The sequence below is a fragment of the Pongo pygmaeus genome, chromosome 13, assembly GCF_028885625.2.
Source record: "Pongo pygmaeus isolate AG05252 chromosome 13, NHGRI_mPonPyg2-v2.0_pri, whole genome shotgun sequence".
NCBI lineage: Eukaryota > Metazoa > Chordata > Mammalia > Primates > Hominidae > Pongo > Pongo pygmaeus.
In genome coordinates, this window is record NC_072386.2 from 99,546,555 (window position 1) to 99,573,353 (window position 26,799).

Here is a 26,799-nt window from a genome sequence, read left to right on the forward strand (position 1 = left end):
TTTTGAAAAGGAAGAACAAAGTTGGAGAACTCACACTTCTCAATTTCAAAACTACAGTAATCAAAAGAATGTGTTAACTGACATAAGGAGAGACATATAGATCAGTGAAACACAACAGAAAGGGCAGAAATAAACCCATATATATATGGTCAACTGATTTCTGACAAGGGTGCCAAAGCCATCTTCAGCAGTGCTGGGAGAACTGAATATACACAGGCAAAAGAATGAGGTGGGACCCTTACCTCACATCATGTACAAAAATTATTTCAAAACGGATCAATGACCTAAATATGAGAGATAAAAGTATAAAATTCTTAAAAGAAAACTTAACGGTAAGTATTCACGACCTTGGATTTGGCAATTGTTTGTCAGATGACATCAAAAACACAAGCAATAAAAGGAAAAGCAGATAAACTGGACTTCATCAAAAAAATTTCTTTGCATCAAAAGAGACTATCAAGAGAGTAAAAATACAACCCACCAACGGAATATTTAAAAATCACATATGTGATAAGGGTCTAGTATCCAGAATATGTGAAGAATTCCTAAAACGCAACAACAAAAAGGCAAACAATTTAATTTTTTTTAAAGGGGAAAGAATTTGAATAGACATTTCTCCAAAGAAGAGAAACAAATAGCGAAAAAGCAAATGAAAAGATGCTCAACATCATTAGTCATTAGGGAAATGCAAATGAAAACCATAATGAGATACCACTTCACACCCACTAGACTGGTCATTATCAAAAAGTGGAAAATAATAGGTGTTGGCAAGGATGCAAAGAAATTAGAATCCTCATACACTGCCCGTAGAAATCTGAATGGTACATCTGCTGTGGAAAACAGTTTGGCAGTTCCTTAAAAAATTAAACACAGAATTACCATATGACCCAGTAATTCTACTCATGGGTAAATAAAGAACTGAAAACGTGTATTCAAATAAATACTTGCACACAAGTTCATAGCGGCACTATTCACAAGAGATAAATGGTAGAAATAACCCAAATATCCATCAACTGATGAGCAGATAAACAAAATGTGGTGTGCTCTTACCATGGAATATTATTCAGCCATAAAAAGGAATGAAGTACTGATATATGTACAGGGTTTCTTTCTGAGGTAATGAAAATGTCTTGGAACTAGATAGAGGTCATGGTTGCACAACACTGTGATATATTGTATGCCTGTTTTTTTTGTTTTGTTTTGTTTTTTGAGACGGAGTCTCGCTCTGTTGCCAGGCTGGAGTGCAATGGCGCGATCTCGGCTCACTGCAACCTCCACCTCCTGGGTTCAAGCAATTCTTCTGCCTCAGCCTCCCGAGTAGCTGGAACCACAGGCACACGCCAACCATGCCCAGCTAATTTTTGTATTTTTAGTAGAGACGGGGTTTCACCATATTGGCCAGGCTGGTCTCGAACTCCGGACCTCGTGATCCACTCGCCTCAGCCTCCCAAAGTGCTGGGATTACAGACGTGAGCCACTGTGCATGGCCTGTAGGCCATTTTTACGTGATTACTGTGCCTGTAACCTTCGCTACTCGGGAGGATAAGGTTGGAAAACCCCTGAGCCCAGGAGTTCAAGGTTACAGTGAGCTATGATTGTGCCACTGCACTCCAGCCTGGGCAACAGAGCAAGACCTTGTCACTAAAAAATAAAATAAAAATATTTACAAAAATAAAATAAAAATATTTTATTTGATCAAATAAAAATATTATTTTATAAAAATAAAATAAAAATTATTTTATTTATAAAAATAAAATTTTTTAAATAAATAAAATAAAAATATTTTATTTTATAAAAATAAAATATTTTAATAAAATTAAAATACAATGGCTTATGGTTAACTTTAAGTTATATATGCCTCAATAAAATAATACCAAAACAAATAATGGTCTAACAACCTAAAATATTTTAAACAATTTATTTTCCACTCAGAAACCACCATAGGTTTTTAAATAGATTCAAAGCTGTTTCATCATAGCATTTTTTAAAAAGCTACTCTCCAAAATACTTCAAAAAGTAGTATTAATAGAATGCCCTATTTCTTACCAGAAGACTCTTTTCCATTCTGTTTTTCATAGAGGGTACCCACAGACATCAGGAAAACAATAACCAGGAATACTGGAATTCTCCATGAGCCAGCCAGGGATGCTGCAAATTATTAAGAATTAACATTTTTAGTGAAATAAAAACCTAGTACTTGTTTTTACAAAACTCAGTTTTGTAGTTTGACAGAACAATCTGGTATATATGTTAGTTACAGAATTACTTATCAGGCAAAAAAAAAAAATTTAAGTCCATTAGATAAACTTCAAGATTTCTCAAAATTAAGTTCATCCCTGCTCTCAGAGGCCCCTGGTCAAATGGATAGGGTATATGCCTGCCTACCTTTAACGGGGTTCTATTAAAGAGAGTCTATTGTAACGCATATCAAAGGTCTAAAACCATCCCGAACTCAAACCACCTACTTCACCCCAGAATGACCAGAATTAGGCATAGATCTCAAAGTCATAAAGTCTGATTTGGTTTCTTGAAAATACCACTGGCTGTCTCTCTCAAGAAAGAGAATGGCCCAAAAGAGCACAGCCAAACCGTCAATGTCTCCTCCTCAGTGTATAATGCAAAAATGTTTACAAGTTAACTGGGCACAGTGTCTCACACCTGTAATCCCAGCACTTTGGGAGGCTGAGGCAGGTAGCTAATTTGAGGTCAGGAGTTCGAGACCAGCCTGGCCAGCATGATGAAATCCCATCTCCACTAAAAATACAAAAAAAAAAAAAAAAAAAAAATTAGCCGGGCATGGTGGTACATGCCTGTAATCCCAGCTACTTGGGGGGCTGAGACAGGAGAATTGCTTGAACCCAGGAGGTGGAGGCTGCAGTGAGCCAAGATCACACCACTGCACTCCAGCCTGGGCGATGGAGTGAGACTCTGTCTCAAAAAAAAAAAAAAAAAGTTTACAAGTCACCAAGAAACAGGTCCCTACCCATAACCATTTCCTTGAGTCCACCTAGAACCTTATAAACATCCCTGCCTTCCTGCCTCCCTCCTCTGCCTTCCCCAAGTTCAAAATGAGTCATACCTGACATACGGGTTCTTGCAGATAAATTCCTCTATCATTCCAACTCAACAAAGCTAGAGAATAATGCTTTGTTTGACATCAAACAAAGACAGAGATATAGCTGTTTTTTATTTTATTTTTAACATTAAGTAGTAGCTCTAGAAACTACTTTAAGGCTATCTGCTGTTCTGGGTTACTGAATTGTGTTGTTAAATTAGAACTTAGTGTTTCCATTGGCTCAAACTTGGGAGATGAAAGTCTCAACCATAAGTACCACACTGAAAAATCAACATCTGAGCAGCCACCCAGCTAACATAACAGGGAGCCCATTACTCTGAGCAGCTCTGACATGAATCATCCTTATGTGGAAAAGAGATTTGTCTCTCTGAAGCTACTCACGACTCTGACATCTCTCCCTCATGGTTACAGAGATCTGTTTAAAGCACTCTTTCACAGGACAGTCCTTCAAATATTAGAAATAGGCTTTCATGTCTTATATCCTCCTTACCTCTATCTCCTTTCCACCCTAGAGCGCCAGTTCCCTCCTCTTATCCAGAGTAAACATCTCTAGTTCCTTTAACTGGTTCTCACACATGATTCTGAGCACCTCTTATCATTGACTGCTTATCTGTATCTTCCCCTAAGTATGACACTCAGAAATGATATGAGAATCCAAGGGTGCTCTACTTTTTAAGATGTATTGACTCTTAAAAGGAACTTTTGGAAAATGAACATAATTAAAGACTTTTTAAAGCACATCATTTTCATTAAAATTTAATGAAAGATTAAAGCATAACATTTTCTAAAGATTAAAGAATGTTAAATGCAACATATAACACTACAAAAAATTCACTTTCATTCACACAGTCAGCCTCTGCTGACCTTAGGCTAGACTTCAAAAAAAAAAAAGAAGGAACCCACCTAAATGAAAAAGCAATATAATCCAGACAGGAATTGAAACTGCTCTCAAGTAGCGTTCAGTGCTTGCATTCCACTTGAATGAAACAGTCAACACATAGCCAATCACCAACGTCCAGATCTTAAATAAATGAAAGACACAGCTGTAAAATCTATACACGTGAAAATGAACATACAATTATACAAAATCTGTAAGTGTCTATACAGCAGGAATGCTCTGGACATAGCACAGAAAAGATGCAGGTTGATGGTGCCAAAGAAACGTACCTAGGTTCTCCTCGTTTGGAGTACCTAAGTTTTGAAATACTAGGCATTTGAAATCTCACGTAGTGATATTAAATAGTTGTCTAACAAAAGGTACATAGTTCAAAACCCATCTTATACACAAAAATGCTTGAGATAAAATATTCAAAGCATAAACCATGGATTTAAATTAAGAGTCTAATCCTATGGAATTCCTAGTTTTCTCTGTTGATCAATGTTTAGAAAAGAAACGGAAAGAAAAGAAAAAAAACAAGGAAAGGAAAGCTTTCCAAAAAGAATCAGGTTAAAAGATTCTATTTCAGCTTATAAAATATGCTTGTTACTGGGAAAATAACTCTGTAAAAGTTAGAAAGCAGCCAGCTGAAGTGTGACCCTGCTGAAATAATCTAGGCAACAAATGAGTAGAACCTAATCCAGAGTTATGATGCACCAGCTGAAGAAGTGTGCCTGAAAAAAATATTATTAGAGGAAAAAACAGCAGGACTTCAGAACAGAAGAATCAGCCAGGATACCCTCCTCAGTTCTTCCTACACTAAAGTTAAATGACCCTAGAGCTTAAGACGCATCAAAAGAAACCAGCATAGCCTACACAGAAACTCATTTTAATAGAACATTTATAAAACACTGAGGGAATACATAATCCAGAACACATCTGAGCACAAAGACCTTAATTAACATAAGACCAAGAAGCTAAAAGTCAAGTATGACATGAATCTTGCCAAAAAAAAAAAAAAAAAAAAAAGCAAATTAAGACAAAAAGAAACTTCAAGCTATATAATTCAGAGCATGAAGAAAAAAGAACTGATGGGATTACTAAAAAAGACAGAAAAAAACTATCTCCTACGTTATTTTGGTCAAATCTATCAATAAAAATAATCTTCGCATCTTAAAAATGTTTATAGCTTCTAACCTCAGAATTCAACTTTCAGACTTTATCCTTACTAAATAATGATAAATTCTGAAAAAGCTTTAAATATAAAGAAGCTCATCAGAGTATGATTCAGAACAGTGGAAAAAGTGATTACCTAAAAGGTCAACAACTGGGAAATGATTACGATTCACTCAATAAAATGTTATGCAACCATTAAAATCACTTCTTAAAAACAAAGACTATATAGTTTAAAAACTCACAATATCATATTAAGTTAGAAGTAAAATACAAAAAATACTTGTGATGTGATTACATCTACTATATGGTGGGAGGAAAAGAAAATGTACTAAGAAGTTAGTGGCTGTATTTGGATGGTAAAATTTTGTTTTTCCTTTCACTTTTTTCTGTATTTTCCAAACTGCCTTTAATAAGCACTAATTCTTTTATAATAAAAAGGACATTAAAATCTTTCTTCAAGTAACTCTATCAGATGAAATATTAAAGAGCTTTGAAGCTCAAAAATATGAGGACATGGGAAGTGAGACTACAGCTGCTTCAAAAAGTCCAGTCTTGCTGGACCAGACCAATTAACCGTGGGAATTCAAAGAATTTGAGATCTGATTGCAGAGCATAGAAAAAAATCTGAGTACAATAATAGTACACTTATATAACACTCCTATGTGCCAGGCCCTATTCTAATGCTTTATGTATACTAACTCATTTGATCCTCATAACCCCACAAAATAAGTACTATTATGATCCTCATTTTACACATGAAAGAAACTCAGATTTCAGAGAAGTGACTTGCCCAAGGCCACACAGCTAATAAATGACAGAGGCAGGATTAGAACCCGGGAATCTGGCTCCAGAGTGCACTTTTCTAACCTTAAGGAGAAAGAAGCGTGGTGCTAGAATACTAAAGATAAGCAAAAGCTGCTCAGATTTTCACAAGGGAAAATAAAAATAGTCAATTTTGACAACTACAACTTGTTGAAATTAAAAAAAAAATCCACAGTAAATGGATAGTCTTCAGAGGTAGGTCAGTTAGCCCCACCCTATTAAACATTACGTCAGTCACTTAGATGAAAGACTAGAGGCACAATAACCGAAAAAACTGATTTTACACAAATCAGTTATACAAAATTGAGTTGTCAATAAATATTGAGATAATCTATCACGATTCAAAAAGATATCCTGAAGCCAGAACAGTGGGCTAATCCAAACAAGATTAAATTATATGAAAAGAAACGCAAAGTTCTGCTTTGAGATTCAAAACTCAGCTGTACAAGTATGGAATGGAAAGAGAACATCTGAACCACTTTTCAGTTCAGTATGAGTCAGCGTATGACTAGTAGAAGCACTTATTTCTAAAAGTACAATACTTGTATCAGGGAAAGTGATTGTTTCAATTAATTTTGCGCTACCAAACCACACAACAAAATTCAGCCTGGGAAAGGAAACAGAAATCACAACATGATATATAAATGTAGCTAGGGGAAAAAGAAAAAAAAAGTTTTGCTCAGAAAAGAGAAGGAAACATCAAGATTTTGTAGCTATCTTCAAATAATTTTTAAAATGTCATCTGGGACAGGCATAAGACTTGATTTTCTGTGGTTCCGAGAGCAGAAATAGGTGGGAATTAGGAAATAACACAGCTCAGTAAAAGGATAGGTTTTTCCAATAAACTATAGCTATCTACAAATGGAATAATCATTACTAAAAGTGTTTGGGCAAACGTCGACCAGAGATGACAAAGTAAGTACTACCCTTAGTAAGAAGCTGAACTGGAGGTCACAATTTATACAGTACCTCCAAGAAGTTTTTGTTTCTTATCTGTATGCATAAGGAATTAGTATCATTTGCAGGGAGAGAAAAAATAAGACTGCATACTTCAGATTTTTTAAGAGAAATTTACTGTCTAACAAGAAGCATGTATTTTCATCTATCAACCTGAAACTCACAGATTACCTCATTCCAGTTTAAAATAACCATTTTAAAATATACTCCCCAATTCTACTTTTAGGAGTGTTTTACAGAAGCACACTGTGCAGGGCAGATATAAAAATATTCACTGTTGCCATTTACAATATAAAAAATTGAGAACAACTTAAATATCATTTTATAGTGAACTGTTTAAATAATGCTATCTCCAAAAATTGAGTAATTAGTCAGACTTTCAACAGTATGATGAACATCAATATACAGTGCTACAGTGTCAATGTATTCATGTGTAAATTTATAATGGTGAAAATATACTCAACAAAAAATGTTTTAAAATATTATCTCTAGATGGTTGGATTTCAAGGAGCAATCTGCTTCTTTATGTTTTATTACAGGTACTCAATTTTCTACTAAGGTTATGTAGTATCTTTATAAACAGAAAAAGAAGTATTTTTAACCTTTAGGAAATTCTTTTGGCTTCTGGATTTTTTTCCAGTATTTTGAAGTGTTTCCTCAGAAAAGATTCGCAGAAGTAATATTAGTTCAAGAGGTATGGCCATTTATAAAAACACTTTAGAGTTTATATTAAGCCCATTATGATTATACAATTACCAATGGTTAAAAATGTTATCAAAGTATTCTAATACAAATTCAGAGCTAAGAAAATCTGTTAAAAACATTTTCTAAAAGGCATGGTTGGGAAGGGGGAGAAAAAAGATTTATACTGTAGCGGTATTAAAAAGAAAGAAGTGGCCAGGTGCAGTGGCTCACGCCTGTAATCCTTGCACTTTGGGAGGCTGAGGCGCGCAGATCACATGAAGTCAGGAGTTTGAGACCAGCCTGGCCAATGTGGTGAAACCCCATCTCTGCTAAAAATACAAAAATTAACCAAATGTGGTAGCATGTGCCTGTAATCCCGGCTACTTGGGAGGCTGAGGCAGGAGAATCGCTTGAACCCAGGAGGTGGAGGTTACAGTGAGCCGAGATTGCACCATTGCACTCCAGCCTGGGCAGCAAGAGCAAAACTCCAACTCAAAAAAAAAAAAAAAAAAGAAAGACGTATATCTCTAAGTGCTAATAAGGAAAGATGGCCACAGCACAATGATAAATGAAAGAGCAAGGTACAGAACCATATGTATGTTATCTCATCTTTGTTTTAAAAAACAAAAAACAAAAACCTTCTACTTTATATGTTCACATGGACATAGAAATGAATTTAGGAGCCTTTACATCAAGCAGTTAACAATAGTAACATCTGAATAGTGGGAATAGTGGTAGAGAAAAGGGATAATTCGGCCGGGCACGGTGGCTCATGCCTGTAATCCCAGCACTTTGGGAGACCAAGATGGGCAGATCATGAGGTCAGGAGTTCAAGACTAGCCTAGCCAACATTATGAAACCCCGTCTCTACTAAAAATACAAAAATTAGCTAGGCATGGTGGCGGGTGCCTGTAGTCCCAACCACTCGGGAGGCTGAGGCCAGAGAATTGCTTGAACCCGGGAGGCAGAGGTTGCAGTGAGCCAAGATCGAGCCACTGCACTCCAGCCTGAGTGACAGAGCAAGACTCCATCTCAGCGGGGCCGGGGGGCAGGGCGGAGGAAGGAAAGGGATAATTCACTTTTATCATACAAACTTCTGTTCTGCTTATGTTTTTTCAAATGTAACAAGCATAATTTACTTGAGTCAACATTTTGAATCACTAAATATCCTTTAAAATAACAAAAATAAGGATTTGTACATTCATGTTTCACACACAATTTCTAGTCTAGGACCTCTTAAGAGTTTTTTAATTCTTAAATCTTCACTAACACAGAAACACGAGGTTAACAAGTCAACTTTATATATGTTTAGCCTCTGAGCAAACCTATTCAAGTGTGAATTTTATTCCAGGCATTAAATCAATGAGCCACAGTTACAGATAAGAGGGCATATTTTTCCAAATTTATGTTCTCCAAAACAACATGTCCTTTTCAAAATATACATTCCATAGTCGTTTTTATAGCACCAATGTGCTAGACACTACATAAGACTGCATAAAATTTGGCAACATTTACTTAGCACTTCAAGTAAAGGGAACTAATAGGCAATCACATTTTCCTTTCATTTCACACGATTATCCACATACACTTTTCCGGTTAAAAAACATATTAAATGTAGAAAACATTAAGTAGAGACTCTGCCTGTTCAACCATCTTTGTTTCATTTATTGTCATCTGGGCATTAACTGGAAAAACAACTTGGTTGCTTCTGCTACACATTTTTGCAGAACAGTTTCCCAAGCTTTTTTTTAGAGAGAATAAAACTACAGGAAGGGTGCAGTGGCTCACACCTGTAATCCCAGCACTTTGGGAGGCCAAAGCAGGGGAATCACCTGAGGTTAGGAGTCTGAGACCAGTCTGGCCAACATGGTGGAACCCTGTCTCTACTAAAAACACAAAAAATTAGCCGGGCATGGTGGCAGGCGCCTGTAATCCCAGCTACTCGGGAGGCTGAGACAGGAGAATCACTTGAACCCGGGAGGCACAGGTTGCAGTGAGCCGAGAACACGCCATTGCACTCCAGCCTGGGCAACAAGAGCGTAAGTCCATCCCAAAAACAAAACAAAACAAAAACACCACAACTACAAACCTCCTCCCAAGTTATGGAGCCACAGCCCTAATCACAGCCTCAAGCAGCAACTGCTTCGGGTCCTTAAATTATCCACTTAATTCTAATGTGAAAACCGTTATCTTTGTCATATGGCAACTTAGAGTCAACAATTTTTATATTCAAAGTCTTTAACTGAGAAAACTAAGCACTAGAAACTTTCCTCTCCTTGTTTCTTGCTGCCAGGCAAGCAGAAACAAACCTAGAAATGTGTTTAAAAGTGGAACGGTGTCAGCAGTGAATGGCTGACTAACGTCCACTGCTGAAGAGCTTCTTGTGATCTACAAAATAGAACATCGTGAAATCTTAGAAATTGTTCAAGCCAACCCCTCACTTTACACAATTGGGACTGAATGTCCCAGAGGAGGGCCCTGGTCTGCCCAAAGTCACAAAGTTAGTTACCGGCAGAGCCAAGTTTAGAACTTAAGGTGTTTTTATCTTTCAGCCACTACTCTCTCCACCTCATGCTTCTTTAAAAAGATGGGAACAATGGGATCAGAGACCACAGAAAAAACAAGATCTATTACTACTGCAAAAACTAAATGGTCTTCAAACTCTCCACCAAGTCTAAATTAACAGAATGAGGAAGATCAGAATGCCCCTCAACAGAGAGAAATGGTGGAGCAGGGCACACCATCAGCTTTTTCAAATTTACCTTGCACAACACCACCATGGGAAGATGCCAAGAATTGAGTAACATGTGAACCTGGTGCAACAGTTGATTTTTTTTTTTTAAGTGTTCTGAAATCACTTACTAAGTCAGTGCAATCTCCTAACATATTTGAAACTGCTGAAAAAGAGTTACTCATCCCATAAACGATTAGTGTTTCACTTGTAAGATGCATGGAGTTTTAGGAGACTGAAGAAATCTGCAAGTGACGTGAAGAGGAACTGAACTGGAAAGAAAAACTAGTGACGAAGAAAAACATAGGTCCAGGCCAGGTGCAGTGGCTCATGCCTGTAATCCCAGCACTTTGGGAGGCCAAGGAGGGTGGATCACCTGAGGTCAGGAGTTCGAGACCAGCCTGGCCAACATGGTGAAACCCCGTCTCTATTAAAAAATAACACAAAAATTAGCCGGGCGTAGTGGTGGGTGCCTGTAATCCCAACTACTCCGGAGGCTGAAGCAGAATTGCTTGAACCGGGGAGGTATAGCTTGCAGTGAGCCGAGATCACACCATTGCACTCCAGCCTGGGCAAGAAGAGCAAAACTCTGTCTCAAAATATAAGAAGAAAAAAGAAAAACATAGGTCCCGAAGACACTAAAAAGGAAAATTGATGGGACCTGGAAAACTGCATAGATATAAAAATAAAAGAGAAGAAAGAAGAGGGATGAATAAGGTTTCTAGATGACTAGAATGCTGATATTCTTCTGATTTTTTCCTAGTAACTGGAATCTTTTTTTTTTTTTTTTTTTTTTTGAGACAGAGTCTCGCTCTGTTGCCCAGGCTGGAGTGCAATGGCGCGACCTGGGCTCATTACAACCTCTGCCTCCCGGTTTCAAGCAATTCTCCTGCCTCAGCCTCCAGAGTACTGGGATTATGGCGTCAGCCGCCACACCCGGCTAATTTTTGCATTTTTTGTAGAGACGGGGGTTTCACCATGTTGGCCAGGCTGGTCTCGAACTCCTGACCTCAGCTGATCTGCCTGCCTCGGCTTCCCAAAGTGCTGGGATTACAGGTGTGAGCGACCGCACCTGGCCTAGAATCCACTAAAAATAATTAAACACAATGTATTAGGGAAAACTTTTTAAAAATCCTTATTGAAGGTTACTACAAAGAGTTTTGATAACAGCTGGACTTCAACTGCTGCTAGGTCTATTGAACGCCATTTAGTGACAGCATGAACAGATCAATCTCTGAATTAGTTTTCTCACATATGAAATCCCTCCCTCCTACCTCATAGGACATTGAGAGAATGAAATAACACCCATGTAAAAGAACTTAATCTAGTGCCTGGGACATGGCAGATGCTCAAAAGTTGGATCTTAAATGGATGAACTGTCAAGTCATCAAAACAGGGATTCGCTTAAAGGTAACTTTTCTCTCTGCCTCTCTCATCTATACTGCTCTTCAGCAGCAGGCTCATAGTTAAAGTAGCCTAGAAAGCATAAAGACCATGTTCTATACCAGACAGCCCCGCTTGGGCTCATAAAGCCAAACCGCTGTGAACTGTGGGATGGAAAAGGTCCAGAGTGGGCCTCCTGCCCAGTCACATAACCTACTTTCACTTAATGTCAGGCCTTAATCTGCACTTTCTTTCTTATTTTAAAAGACTGGGGGCAGGGGAGGTCTCACTATGTTGCCCAGGCTGGTCTCAAACTCCTGGGCTCAGACAATCCTCCTCCCTCGGCCTCCCAAAGTGCTGGGGTTACATTAAGCCACTGGGCCTGGCCTTTAATCAGCACTTTTTTTTTTTTTTTTTTTTTTTTGAGATAGGGTATTGCTCTGTCACCCAGGCTGGAGTGTACTGGCACAATCTCATCTCACTGCAACCTCCAACTCTTGGGTTCAAGAGATTGCCTCAGCCTCCCGAGTAGCTGGGACCACAGGTGTGGGCCACCATGCCTGGCTAATTTTTTGTATTTTTAGTAGAGACTCGGTTTTACCATGTTGGCCAGGCTGATCTCGAACTCCTGGCCTCAAGTGATTCACCTGTGTGGGCCTCCCAAAGTGCTGGGACTACAGGAGTGGGCAACCCCACCTGGCCTTAATCAGCACTTTTGGATGAGAGCAAGGACTCCTTGTCTTCCCAGGTACACCTCACCCCCATCCAACCATCTACCCTTAAGTGCTGCTTGAGCAGAATGCAACTCCATGCCTTGTTTCTCTTAAACTCAGATTGACCTGAAGATTCTCTTTCAAATTTAGCCCTTCTACCACTCCCTACTCACAAATACTTAACTCACACTTTTATGTTGAGTTTGTTTTTTTTTAACCCTCTTTTTCCTTGCTCCCAACACTTGAGCCAAACAGCTGAATTTCAAGGTTTTTTTGTTTTTTTTTTGAGACTGAGTTTCGCTCTTGTCACCCAGAACAGATTGCAGTGGTGCAATCTCGGCTAACTCCAACCTCTGCCTCCCAGGTTCAAGCGATTCTTCTGCCTCAGCCTCCCAAATAGTTGGGATTACAGGTGCCCACCACCACACCCAGCTATTTTTTTTTTTTTTTTTTTTTTGTATTTTTGGTAGAGACGGGGTTTCACCATGTTGGCCAGGCTGGTCTTGAACTCCTAACCTCAGGTGATCCACCCGCCTCGACCTCCCAAAGTGCTGGGATTACAGGCATGAGCCACCGCACCCAGCCAATTTCAAGCTTTTAAAAAATCATTAATTAATTTGACCTTCTTTTTCCCACTCCCAGGTCTAATCAGTGTTGGCCCCTACTTCTCTTCCACTCATCCACAATCCACACAAATGAAATACAAAGATGAGGGTTTATCTTCAGCAAAAAAATACTCAAAGGTATACGCCGAGCTGTGGATTCTTCTTTACAAGTGCTCAACTCTTTCCACTGAGTTTCTGAGACAGACTGGTACAAATGCCTCATAATCATGCCAAATTACTTAGGTATTCAACTTCTTACTCTAGTATGAAAATATACTATTTACATATGGCAGGCCTTTCTTTTCTAATTTCCTATAGTTTGATGGAATATGCTCCTTAAGCAGTATCAAGTCAAAAATGTTAGCAGAATCTATAAATGTGTCTTTGACAAAACTGAATTTCTTCAGGAAAACAACCAAGCGTATTTTTCTTAGAACATAGTGTTCTGCCTTCTAGCTAAGAAGCATTCGATCCACTTAGCTGAATCGTGAAACTGCAAGATAAAGGATAAAGAGCACTGAACTGGGCCTCCATAAAAGTGAACCACAGATTTGCTCAGGAGCTGTGTGACTTTGGACCAATCACATTCTCTGGGCCTGTGGCCCATAACTGATGAGTCATGAACATTTATCTGTATGTCTGTCATCTCCATTAGAATATGTTCATATAGGATTATATGTACCTTGAAGACGGGACCTGTATCTCAGTCCTTTTTTAAATCTCTCACAAAGCCCACATATGCTCGATCAACTTTAAACATGAACCAAGAGGTGGTATTGAGGGAACAAGAGAAGAAGGGTGTTTTGGGTCATTCATCACTCTGCCAATAACCTCAGGCAAGCCAAAACACTGCTGGACAGATAAGGGGAATTAATATTTTGCAACTTAATGATGTCAAGGTACACTGAACTTTATTTCACTGACAAAAGAAGTGAATCAAATTTATTTGTAAATGGTACTGTTTATGAATCAATTGGCATTCTTACGCACTAAATCTCCACTTGTTTTTAACAGTCCCCAGTTAAATATGTGGATAATTAACTAGTCCACAATACAGTCTGAGTTAGGAATTGTGTCACTAGATTACCTTTGAAATCTTTCCAATTCTAAAGCTCCCTGGTTTTCTAAGAGTAAGCTCAGGTTAATCCAAGCATCACAAATCTATGTCTCTCTCCTTCACGCGGTCAGCTGCTTTACTCCAGGCGGGAGGAGGTGTGCTGTGGTACACCAGTCCCTGCATAACAAAAGTAGTTACCAAAAAGTAAAGCGTGGAGAGGAAGAGGCACAGGCGGCTCAGCACCCAGTGCCTTGCATAAATTATACAGAAATCACCTGAACTGAGAGGCAGCACCAGCCAGTGAAGCAAGCTTTGTTTTAGGACTTGTAAGAAATCTAAGACATCCAAACCCCTCTTTGTCCCTAAGTAGCCCTAGCCTGGTAAGAGGTCACCTTTCCTATCTGCAGGATGGCAAGTTGGCCTAGAATCTCTAAGGTCCCTTCCAGCTCTGATATTCAGATGCGCAGAACTGAGGGTGGCCGAAGCACCCCCGCCCTCTCCAACCAGGAGTAAAACCAAGCCCCACTGCCATGCTCTGAGGCCTCTCTCTGCAAAGCGGAAGAGCGATTCTCAATCCAGGGCACTGTCCCCCTAAGAGGGCCTATTAGGATTGAAACAAGGCAGAAAGCAGGGAGGCTGTTTCAAATCACGCTCGCCCCCTTTTTGGAAGAATGTCCGCCAAATTCCTGAGGTGTGAGAAGGAAAGCGGAGACGGACGGTCACTGCAGCACAGGTGTGGCCCCTCGTCACCCCTGCACCGGGAGGAACAGCTGCAGGATTGCACCCCAGAGCGCCGGGACCACGGGCGGGGGACGGAGGCGGACTGCCGCTCACTCACCCACAGGCTGCTGAAGTAGTCCAGCCCGCCGCAGATGAGCGTGGCAGCGTGCACCAGCAGCACCTGCACGCCCAGGTAGCTGCCGAGGCAGTAGAGGCCGTACAGGAGCGGGCCGCCGGCGCCGAGCAGCAGGAGCAGGCGGCGGCGGCGCAGCGCCTGCTCGCCCAGGGCCTCGACACCGTAGTCGACGAAGCAGAGCGGCAGGAGCAGCGCGGCCAGGACGATAGGCGTGTGCGCGCGGTGCAGGCGCTGCAGCCAGTGGCGGCCCAGACGCGTCAGCGAGCTCTTGAAGGGGTGCAGAAAAGTGCCGCACAGCACGGCCCAGAGCAGCGGCCGCAGGAAGGCCTCCAGGATGAAGTACACCAGCACCGCGGCGCCGCAGCACAAGCATACGAACAGCACGGCCCCGGTATTGTAGAAGGCCTGCTTAATGGGCTTGTCGAAGCGCAGCGCCAGCGCCGCGGTCCGCGGGGTCTCCCCGCCACCGCCACTCGGCCCGACCGCGCGCGTTACCCGCGGCGTCGGCCCGGGAGAGCCCCGCAGGCTGGTCGCCGCCTTAGGACCGCCGCCGTCGGCCATCATTCCTCCGCCACAGCCGCCCCCGAGGGGCGGTAATGGGAGTCGGGCGAGAATCGCGGGCGGGAGGCAGGGCGGGAGGTGCGCGAGATTGTGGGAGTTGTAGTTCCCCGCTGGCTTACAGACCCACCAAGCGCTTACAGGAAACTACAACTCCCAAAGGGGAATGGGGAGAACGCCAACGCCTCCGCCTCCTTGGTGTCCGCAAGCCTCTGGTAACAAGTTTGCAGGGTCTACATCTTCCTGGGGTGGCGGGGGGGGTGGGGGGGGAAGCTCCTTTCACTCATTCGTTAATGTCAATTTCTCGCGAGGCGAGATCCCAAAAGGCGCCACATTCAGATATTAAAACCCAAGCTGCATACTAGAATACCGTGGGGGAGTACTTTTAAAGAACCAATGCCCCGATTCTGTTTTACTGATTTATTTAACAGATATTTTTAAAGTGTTTGCTTTGGTGTATCTGACAGGATTTTAAAGAGAGATTACCATGTAACAGGCCCTATTCTAAGTGGCTCACTCCTATTAACTCATTTAATCCTTAGAACAACCCTACAAAGGAGGTCTTATTATCCTCATTTTACCAACAGAAAAACTGAGACAGAGCCGTTAAGTACGTAGCCAGAGTAACACAGCTACCAAGTGGCACAGGCAAGATTCAAACTCAGGGATTCTGGCTCCAAAGGCTATACTTTTATCTACCATAGTATTTGGCCTGAGGAAAGAACTCTTGGCACTTTTCAAACGTTCCTCATAAGCCTGTAATTTGCAGCCGCTGTTGACAACTGTTTGTGCAGGTTTCGCTGTGGACGCAATCTAAACTCTTAAAAGAGTCGTAGATCAAAGTCTCAAACTGCCACTGTTTCTTTTTGAGACTTGATGTCATGTCAGTTAAGCCCCCAATCTCAAATTTTCCTCTGTCACATGGCGATGATAATAATAATAGCTTTTGCTTTAGGGTTATTGTTGGGGGGAAAGGGAAACTCTGGGGCGGTACAAGGTGCTCCTGTTCTCCTATTGGAAAAGTGCTGGGATCCAAGCCTGCTACCCATAAAATATCCCAATCAACATTTTGATTAAAAAAAAAAAGAAAGCCCTGACTGAGTACTCAACATGTGATTGCTTCAAACCCTGCAAGTTGTCCCTTTCCTGTTTCAATAAGTATTCCTATTAATTTCAACATAATTTTTGTTTCCCTTCTAAAGCAGACAAGACAGGTATCATAATCCACAGTTTGCAGATAAAGAAACTATTGCTTGATAGATTTGGAGGCAAAGGGATTTAGTAAAGGAAGTAAAGGGAAAAGTAATTCCCTATCCATCTCAATTGTAAGTTTTAGGTTTCAGTATTTCAGATGGCCTTTGGAGTTTTATAACCAAAACGAAGGTTTAGTCGCTCACCACTTGCAGATTCCAATTAACAAGAGCAAGGTCTGGTATAAAGAAAGTGATGTATTCCAAAGCTAGCTTAGGGGAAGAAGTACAGGTTTCCTCCCTAAGGGTACTGTTTCAATTGTGGAGCAGAAAGCAGGCACTTTTAAAGTGAAGGAAGCAAGCAGTTGTCAGGGGAGGGGTCTGCATGCCTTATCTACTGGGTGGTCAAGCTGGTTACTGCTGGCATCTTCATTGGCAGGACTAAGCCAAAAATCCCCCAGATGGAAGAGAGTTTCATATTTCTCAAGGCAGTCTCCCGGTGAGATCTTGGCTCACTGCAACCTCCATTTCCTGGCTTCAAGAGATTCTCCTGCCTCAGCCTCCCAAATAGCTGGAATTACAGGTACCCACCACCATGCCTGGCTAATTTTTTTTTACGGGGTTTCACCATGTTGAACAGGCTGATCTTAAACTCCTGACCTTAGGTGATCCACCCACCTCAGCCTCCCAAAGTGCTGGGATTACAGGCACGCACGACCACACCCGGCTAATTTTTTGTGTTTTTAATAGAGATGGGGTTTCACCATGTTGACCAGGCTGGTCTTGAACTCCTGACCTCAAGTGATCCACCTACCCCAGCCTCCCAAAGTATTGGGATTACAGGCATGAGCCACGATGCCCAGCCAGTGCCCAGTGTTTATAACTCCTCTCGTGAATAGTTCCTTCCATGTCTGGACTTCAGTCGTCTAACCACATGGGTTCAAAACCCATCCAATGGGTCAGTGAGGGAACAAAGACTGAACCCTCCTCTCTGTCCTACTCCAACCAGAGACTCTCTTCCTTTAGTTACAAAATGAGAGCTCCCATGTTACACAACAGAAGCATTTATCAGTGGATGCAAGCCGAAACGGGACAGGACATGGGGTGTTAATGCTGCCTAAATTGTGTTGGGCCACAGTTTAGCAACAACTCAGCAAATCAAAAAAATGCCCTGTCATGGTGCTTTGCTTCCAAGTCTCAGTGAAAGTGAAAATTGCTGAACATTTCAAGATTGTTCTAATGGCCAAAGCCATAGGACCAACAGGTGTCACTCAGCATTTCTAGTCAATGGAACTGTAACAGAAATGAAGGCTGAAGCACTAGAATCTAACTATACTAGACTAGTCTTTATGTGGCCTAGCACAAGGCTGGGTTCACACAGGGTTTCACTCACCCCTCCTGTGATTGTCCTTACCACACTGTGGTCAAAGTTAGTGGTTTCTGTGTCTGTCTCCCTACAGAGCTCCTTGAGAGCAGGGACTGGGTTTTCTTCGTTTCCGTGGGCCCAGCACCTGGCACAGCATAGGATGTACTGAGTAGGAGCTCAGTGTTTGCTGAGCAAGAGAATGAATGAGTGGCGTCCTTTCAAAAAAAGCCTGTCTGCTTCCTGAGAGAAATGATATTGAAAGCTGGGGATGTTTCTACTGAGCATCCATGTGGTTGAGAACAGAGAAAAATTAAAATACTGGGACATAAGACCTAAAAACTAAATTTGAGAAAGAAGCCCATTGTCCACTCAAATCTCTAGGTCAAAGGTCATATGATTTTAGGTGTCTCCTCCAAAATACGAGGCTACTTGGGTTCTCTCTGTTGGCCTTAACATAACAACTCACTCCAACAACCTCAGGGACAAACAGCCTCCACTGGCACGCAGGATACAGTAGAAGTGAAAGACATTCAGAGTCGTGGATCAAGCTGACCCTGGAGACCACACTGCCTCTTGCTTTCCAGTTGCATGAATGAATGAATTTTGTAACCATTTAAGCCAGTTTTAGTTAGGTTTCTATTACTTGAAACAGAAAGCTTCCTGATTTATAAAAATGGTTGCTGTGAAGGTGAAATAAGAAAGTATGTATAAAAGCAGCAGCACCGTGTCTCTGACATGGTGAGAATCTGACAGTGACTCTCAGGGTAACTCTTAGTTTTGTCCTAGAAAAGATAAGGGGTATCTCTTAAACAACGGATACTCCCAAGGTATCAAGATAACATCCACCAGAGATATTACAAACACAGGCAGAGAGAGGATTCTCCAGCATTGTGTCTGTTTTAGAGCTCTTCAAGTGTCTCCACAAATTTACTAAGGTGTGCTGAGTATCTGCTTTGTACCAAGTCCAGTGCTTACAATGTGGTATGTGCGTTGTGTATAAGGTATTATGTACAATGCAGAAGAAGTGATCATGTGAAAATGAAATCAGGGTGACATGCACTCAGATTCCAAATCTGCCACTTATTATCTGTATAATCCTGGACAAGTTACATAGCATCTCTGAGCTCATTTTCCTCATCTATAAATGGTGCATGATCCTTGTTCATAAGGTGGCAGTAAAGATTAAATTGGAGAATAACATATATTAAACACCCAGAGGCCAGGCGCGGTGGCTCACACCTGTAATCCCAGCACTTTGGGAGACCAAGGCAGGCGGATCACCTGGGGTCAGGAGTTCGAGACCAGCCTAGCCAACATGGTGAAGCCCCATCTCTACTAAAAATACAAAAATTAGCCAGGCATGGTGGTGGGCGCCTGTAATCCCAGCTACTCAGAGAGCTGAGGCAGGAGAATCGCTTTATCCTGGGAGATAGAGGTTGCAGTGAGCTGAGATCACGCCACTGCACTCCAGCCTGGGCGACAGAGCGAGGCTCTACCCAGGACGTTGTGGTATCTCTCCATGGTCCAGGGCCACCACTTTGTGCAATTCCAGGGATAAAATTCACATCTGGGGGCACTATTTACATTTGGTATCCCGTGCAGTTGTGCAACAACTGCCAAGAGCATATTGAGCTCCTTAGACCAACAACCATACATTGGACATCTTTTCTATCTTCATAGGACCAGCCTTCCAGATACATAACTCTCCAGTCTGTACCTTCACCACTTTTGTGGTGCCTCCTAATAGGTTCCTAATAGGTGTCTTTGCTCCCAATCTTGTCCCTTTCACTAAAAGGATTATATTTCTAAAATAGACACTTAGTCATGTCACTCCTTTGCTAAAAGTGAATTGCTGGTGCTTCCCCACTGCAAAAAGAATGGAAGCTTTTGCATGGTACATAATGCACTAGATGATTGAGCCCCAGCTCTTCCCTCTTGCCTATCTGGATAATTTCCATTCATCTTTCAAGCCTCAGCTCAAAATCATCTCCTTTGTGGAATTTTCCTGATCCAGGGAAACTTAGCAGCTACGTTTACCGTGTAGCACTTACAGCTACCTCTTCTCAAGTACCAACCACATTATATTGTAATCATTTTCACAAATATCTGAATTCCCCATTGGATCAAAAGTCATCGATAAGCTTTTTTGCATTTGCTCCAGTACTTTGCACACTTTTTTTTTAGTAATTAAAAAAGTGAGTAGACACCATATTATTGTAGAGGCTGCAAGATGTGCTGGAAAGAACACAAGCTTTTAAGGCAGACAGATTTGGATTATAATCCTGGCTCTACTGCTTTCTTGCTGTATACCCTTGGATAAATTAACTTACTGAGCATGTTTCTTCATTTGTACAAGAGAGATAAGAAATCTACATTGCAGAGCTGTTGTGAGGACTAGAACTAGTTTATGTAAATAACTAATATGGTACTTGGCCACAGAGTAGTTATTACTTACCTTCCCTTGGGCCCCTTTATACACAGCACTTAGCTGCCATGAACTGAACCCAGCTATGATGGTTACTTTACAATAGAAATTCAAACAGTGACTATTGGAATAGTTATAACAAGGTCTTTTATTACAATTACTGTAAACCAAGGCTGGCAATTGCATGGCATGTGAATTACTACTTTCCTTTGCTAAGTCCATGGCAAACATTATTAATCTATCACTGAACTATTACTGAAGTCTTTCTCTTTTTTTTTTTTTTTTTTGAGACAGAGTGTCGCTCTGTCACCCAGGCTGGAGTGCAGTGGCGCGATCTCGGCTGCAACCTCCGCCTCCCAGGCTCAAGCAGTCCTCCCACCCCAGCCTCCCTAGTAGCTGGAACCACAGGCACATGCCACCACGTTTGGCTAATTTTTTTTGTATTTTTGGTAGAGACAGGTTTTGGCCATGTTGCCCAGGTTGGTCTCGAGTTCCTGAGCTCAAGCAATCCACATGCCTTGGCCTCCAAAAGTGTTGGAATTACAGGCCAAGATTTTTTTAAAATCTCAGTGGCTGAAGGATAAATGGTGCAAGCAAGTCTGATACCATCAGGCCTTGCCTGACTCCCGACCTACTTCCCCCTCATCCCTCCCACTCCCATAGCTGGACATGTGGCCCCTACTCACAGTGCAGGTCCTGCTAGTTCACCGAGTCAAGGGTAGCCTTTCCTGTCCTTTTGGTCTGTGCCATCCAGCTGCAGCTAACCTCCCATACAATGTCGTGCCATGTCAACGATTTACCAGTTAGTGAAATGTTTCAGTGAAAAGCTTATCAAATCAATTCAACCAACCTTGATGAAACTGACGTGCCTGGGAGAGGGCCAGATGAATAAAATGAAGTGTAGAGATATATAATTTTTTTTAAGTCTGCAACAAGCCACCTCCTTCCCTTCCTAAGGTAGGAAGAAGGTTGGTGTGAAGGATGGGCATTGCAAGCGGGACTTTGTGACAAACAATTATGCACTGAAAGCCAGAATTCCCTCTCTAGAAAGTGGCTGACCTTGACGGTCCATCACTGGTGGTTGCCCCTCTTCACAGGAATGGCTCACGCTTTACATGGATAGTTGAAGTTTAAGCCTTAGGGCTCAGGATTTGGAATTCTTAGCCCATTGCTTCCTTAGCTCTATTCCCTACGATATACTCACGCTAAGGCTGAGGCCACCCAGTGGAATAAACAACCAGCCTTCTGCTGCAAACCTGAGCAAGACTGAAAAACAGGAGATGGTGGATGCATTTCAAATTGCCCAGACTAGGCCAGGCACAGTGGCTCATGCCTGTAATCCCAGCACTTGGGAGGCTGAGGCAGGCAGATCACTTGAGGTAAGGAGTTCGAGACCAGCCCAGCCAACATGGTGAAACCCCATCTCTATTAAAAATACAAAAAATTAACTGGGCCTGGTGGCATGTGCCTGTAATCCCAGCTACTCGGGAGGCTGAGGCAGGAGAATTGCTTGAACCCAGGAGGCAGAGGTTGCAGTGAGCCGAGATCGTGCCATTGCACTCCAGCCTGGACAACAGAGCAAGATTCCATCTTGAAAAAAAAAATTGCCTAATTTTTCTTTTAAACAAAAAATGATTATTTATTTATTTATTTATTTTGAGACCTAATTATGAGACTGGCTGATTTTTGTATTTTTGGTAGAGATGGGGTTTTACCATGTTGCCCAGGCTGGTCTCAAACTCCTGGGCTGAAGCAATCCTCCAGCATTGGCCTCCCAAAGTGCTGGGATTACAGGCATGAGCCACCACGCTGGGCCAGACTAATTTTTCTTTATGTGTAAAGAAACCATCTTTATTTGTAGAATAAGTCCTGCTGGTTTTGAATTCTAAGTGCTACATGTTTGTACACTCTGCACCACACTGGTGTCACTGCAGCCTCTAACTAGTCTTTAAGCTCATCATCTTACTCTACTCCAATCAACATGGAAGCCAGCATGATCTTTCTAAAACACAAGCTAGTCTCTCCCCAAGCCTCCTTATCCCCTGTGGGAAGGTGTCAAAGTTCTTTACTATGATTTGCAAGGTCCTCTGTGAACAGGATGCTGCTCACCCTGCCTCACCCCTCACCATCCTCACTTCATCGTTTATCCTCCGGCCTTGTGGTGGTAGGAATAATGACCCCCAAAGGTAACCAAGCCTTAATTCCTGGACCCTATGAATCGTTACCCTACATTGCAAAAGGCACCTTGCAGGTATAATTAAGGATCTTGAAATAGGGAAATTATCCTGGGTTATTTCAGTGGGCCCTAAATATAATCACAAGTATCTTTATCAGAGGGAGATTAGACTACAGAAGAAAAAAAGGTCATCTGACCAGGGAGACAGAGACTAGAGTGATGAGGCCACAGCCTAAGGAATTTGGTCAGCTACCAGAACCTAAAAGACACAAGGAATGAATTCTATTCCCTGGAGCCTCCAGAAGGAACCAGCCCTGTCAATACCTTACATTTATTTTTATTTATTTATTTATTTATTTAGAGATGGAGTCTCGCTCTGTCACCTAGACTGGAATGCAGTGGCACAATCTCAGCTCACTGCAACCTCTGCCTCCCGGGTTCATGCGATTCTCCTGCCTCAGCCTCCTGAGTAGCTGGGATTACAGGTGCCCGCCACCATGCCCAGCTAATTTTTTGTATTTTTAGCAGAGATGGGTTTTTGCCATGTTGGCTAGGCTGGTCTCGAACTCCTGACCTCAACTGATCCACCAACCTCGGCCTCCCAAAGTGTTGGGATTACAGGTGTGAGCCACTGCGCCCTGCCACCAATACCTTAAATTTAGCTGTGTAAGATTCAGTTCAGATTTCTGGCCCCAGAACTGTAAGAAAATGTGTTTCTGTACTTTTAAACCACTATGTTTGTGGAAACTGTTTTCAGGAGCAATAGGAAACTAAGATAAGCCTTGTCAGATGACAATGGTTCCAGAATACATCCTGCTGGTCTTTCGTCTGAGGCTTTTCTTGGTGATGCCCCTGTATACCCTTTGCCTAACATATTTCTACCCCTTTGTCTTAATCAATTTAGGCTTCTCTCACAAATTACCACAGATGGACTGGTTTCAGCAACAAAAATTTCTTTCTCTTGGTTCTGGAGGCTGGGAAGCCTGAGAGCAGGTGCCAGCATTGTTGGGTTCTGGTGAGGGCCCTCTTCCTGGTTCAAAGATGGCCAGTTTCTCATTGTGTACTCACATGGTGGAGAGTGGAGAAAAGAAGCAAATTATCTCCTATCTCTTCTTATATGGACACTAATCCTATTCATGAGGGCTCTACCCTCATGGCCCAATTACCTACCAAAGGCTCCATCTCCAAATACCACCACATTGGGGATTAGGGTTTCAACATATGAATTTGGGAGGAACAAATGTTCAGTCTATAGCACTCCTTCCTTAAGGTTCACTTCGTATCGCCACCTGCTTTCCTAGTTGCCTCAGGCTGGGTGAGGACCTCCACTCAGGTTTAGCATCAGACCTGAGCTTTTCCTTACCACTGCATTCACCACAAGGTACTGTCATGGTGTGTGTTTGTCTGACTCTCCAAACAGGCCCCCAGGGTGAGCCCCAGGGTGGGGGCAGAAATCAAGAACTGTTCTTCCTAGAGTCCTCTCTGTGTAATGTCTAGCACAAGGACCAGCACATAAGAGTCTTCGATAAATATTTATTGGCTGGGCGTAGTGGCTCACACCTGTAATCCCAGCAATTTGGGAGGAGGAGGTGGGAGGATCACTTGAGCCCAGGAGGTTGAGGCTGCAGTAAGCTCTGATCGTGCCACTGCGCTCTGGCCTGGGTGACAGAGAAAGACCCTGTCTAAAAATAATAATAATAAATAAATAAATATTGATTGATTGAATGAATGAATGGTTAAAGCTTCTTAACCTCCTGGACGCAGGTGACTGTCATGTCCATTGCAGTTCCTCTGTCTCTTCTTATAGCTTATCATCTGATCATCTGATCCTTGTACCCGTGACTGAGCCCTAAGAAATCTCCAAGTCAAACATTAGCCAGGATCAGGATTGATAGCTGGGCTATCCATTCAGGATACTGCAAAATAAATACTACATGGAACAAGCAGAATACTAAACAAAGGACAAAATATTTGAATTTTTTTTGTTTTTTGGTGAAAATTAGAGCTTCAAATGCAGAATGTGGTAATGCCTGATTCTTTCTTAACATGCCATTCCTTGATCTTCTCAAGCTAGCCCCTGTAGTACTAGCAGCTCAACGACCTCCCTGGTGATTCATTATGCTCTACAACTGAACTCTAATTATTCTCAACATATTATATGGTTTAGTGGCCAATAAGGCTGATTATTGAAATTGTTAGAGCTGGCCATGTGCAATTAACCAACTGATACACTTGAAATGGGATTATAGGCCTCCATTCACTACCTAATAAAGTATTAAACCAAAGCTATAAATGTAAGATTATTTTACAAATTGTTTCTCTACGGGAATTTTTACCTGATGACAGCAACATGATTTTCCTCTTTGTCAGACAAGACAGGCTATCGTCTTCTCCAAGGTCTATAGATTCAGGGAGAAATGAGAGTGACTTTACTGATGAAAGATTTAAAACCAGAAACAGAAAAGAAAAATGCACCAGAGCAAAGCAATAAGGAATTATAAACTAACTTTAATTACATCAACAGGAAGAATTTCAAACTATGTTATAATTCTTATTTTAAAGTTTAAATCTAATTAATATATTCTGACTAACATAATCATCCAAAGATAAAAGTATTTGTGATGGCAAATGGACAGAACAATCATTTAGGTAGCATCTAGGAATATTGCTACAATTACTTTACATAAATAGAAATCCATGTCTTTATTAGTAATGTGCCACACATCTTAGAGTAAAAATTTACATAAGATAGGCTTATAAATATACATAAATCTCAAAATTAATCACAATCGAACATTAGGTACACAATTGTTATAAAACAAATATAACCTATCAATGTCTATGTAAAGGCATAGTTTTTACAAAATAGTATTTTGTGGACGGTCTCAAAAAAGTATATTAATACTCCTGGAGCCAGATTGTTCCAGCATACTAGCATGTCTGTGGGAATAAGGCATCTGGAGAAGCTGCATTCACTCTTCCCCATGGCCAGGGCCTTCTATGTGATGAAACAGGTAGGATTCTAGTGACCTGGGTGAATGCTACACCCACTGCAGCACCCCATTACCTTAGAGAATCAATTACTCTCCAGAAGAATCCAACTGAATGGCTATCAGCCAATAGCAAATATCTAGGGGAAAACTGAACACATTAATCAAGCAGCAGTGTATTTTATGTTAAAAATCCCAAATAGCTTGATGAATCCATTACATTTTGAGTTGCCAGACATACTTAAAATCACACTAACCTAGCCACTATTTTCATGAAGAGGAACTTATATGCAAGTCTTTTATTAAATATAAAAACAAAGAAATCTAACTTGAAACCAAATAACTGGATACTTCAATAACTGAATAAGGAGCCTAATTAAATACAAAACCTGTATAGGTTGCATCAACATGCCAGTTACTCAGCTAACACTAGTCTTGGTTTCTTAACTAACAGTATAGAAAAGTCACATTCAACAGTGGTACTTTATATGTTCTTAACAATTCATGTAATGTTGAATGGAGGGGCAAGGCTTAGTAAAAGATCCAGGAATCCTTTCTACAAACTACATTGCTATAAACTCAAGCATAGTTTTGCCTGTAATACGCATAATGTTCTATCTCTTGGGTTTTAAAGTAGGCAAGAGATCAGAAACAGAAACAACCTTGACAAAGACCTTCAAATGCTCATGGTGTGTATATACAGGCATTTGTGTATAAACACACACCATCATGTATGTACAAATATACAGATGCTCCTCAAGTTACAAGAGGGTTATGTCTCAGTAAACCCATCAATTGTAAGTTGAAAATATCATAAGTCAAAACAATTATGGGACATAACCCCCACTGTAAGTTGTAGGAGTGTATCAAATGTATATCACTTTCATATCATCATTAAGTTTGAAAACTCTTAAGTTGAACCATCCAAATTCAGGGATCGTCTGTGTATATAAACACACGGAGAACCACCTAACTGTTCACTAAACATAACCAATTCTGTTTAGAGAACAAGGACATACAATTATACACGACAGCAAAGTATACACATCCCAGCCTTTGGCCTAGTGCAGTGGTTCTCAAACATTTTTCCATTATGGTACATAAGGTAGATGCCACATCACATGTGTAAAACACTCCCATGGTGCAGCAGATTTTGA

The 26,799-nt window shown here is 41.4% G+C and overlaps 1 protein-coding gene across 3 annotated transcripts in view; it reads right to left on the minus strand.

Moving 5' to 3' along the window:
• TMEM245 (transmembrane protein 245) overlaps nucleotides 1–15,738 on the minus strand; it is a 103,591-nt gene extending 87,853 nt beyond the window's left edge. The window contains exons 1-3 of one of the 3 annotated variants that reach the window (XM_054500325.1): nucleotides 14,920–15,738; nucleotides 3,980–4,097; nucleotides 2,047–2,148 (exon numbers count right to left, since the gene is read on the minus strand). In XM_054500325.1, coding sequence (XP_054356300.1) covers nucleotides 2,047–2,148; nucleotides 3,980–4,097; nucleotides 14,920–15,501 — 802 coding nt within the window. In that variant the 5' untranslated portion in view covers nucleotides 15,502–15,738. The remainder of the gene's footprint in view (nucleotides 1–2,046; nucleotides 2,149–3,979; nucleotides 4,098–14,919) is intronic. The other 2 variants (XM_063650270.1, XM_054500326.2) reach the window with 2 other exon arrangements.
• Between the last annotated feature and the right edge of the window lie 11,061 nt (nucleotides 15,739–26,799).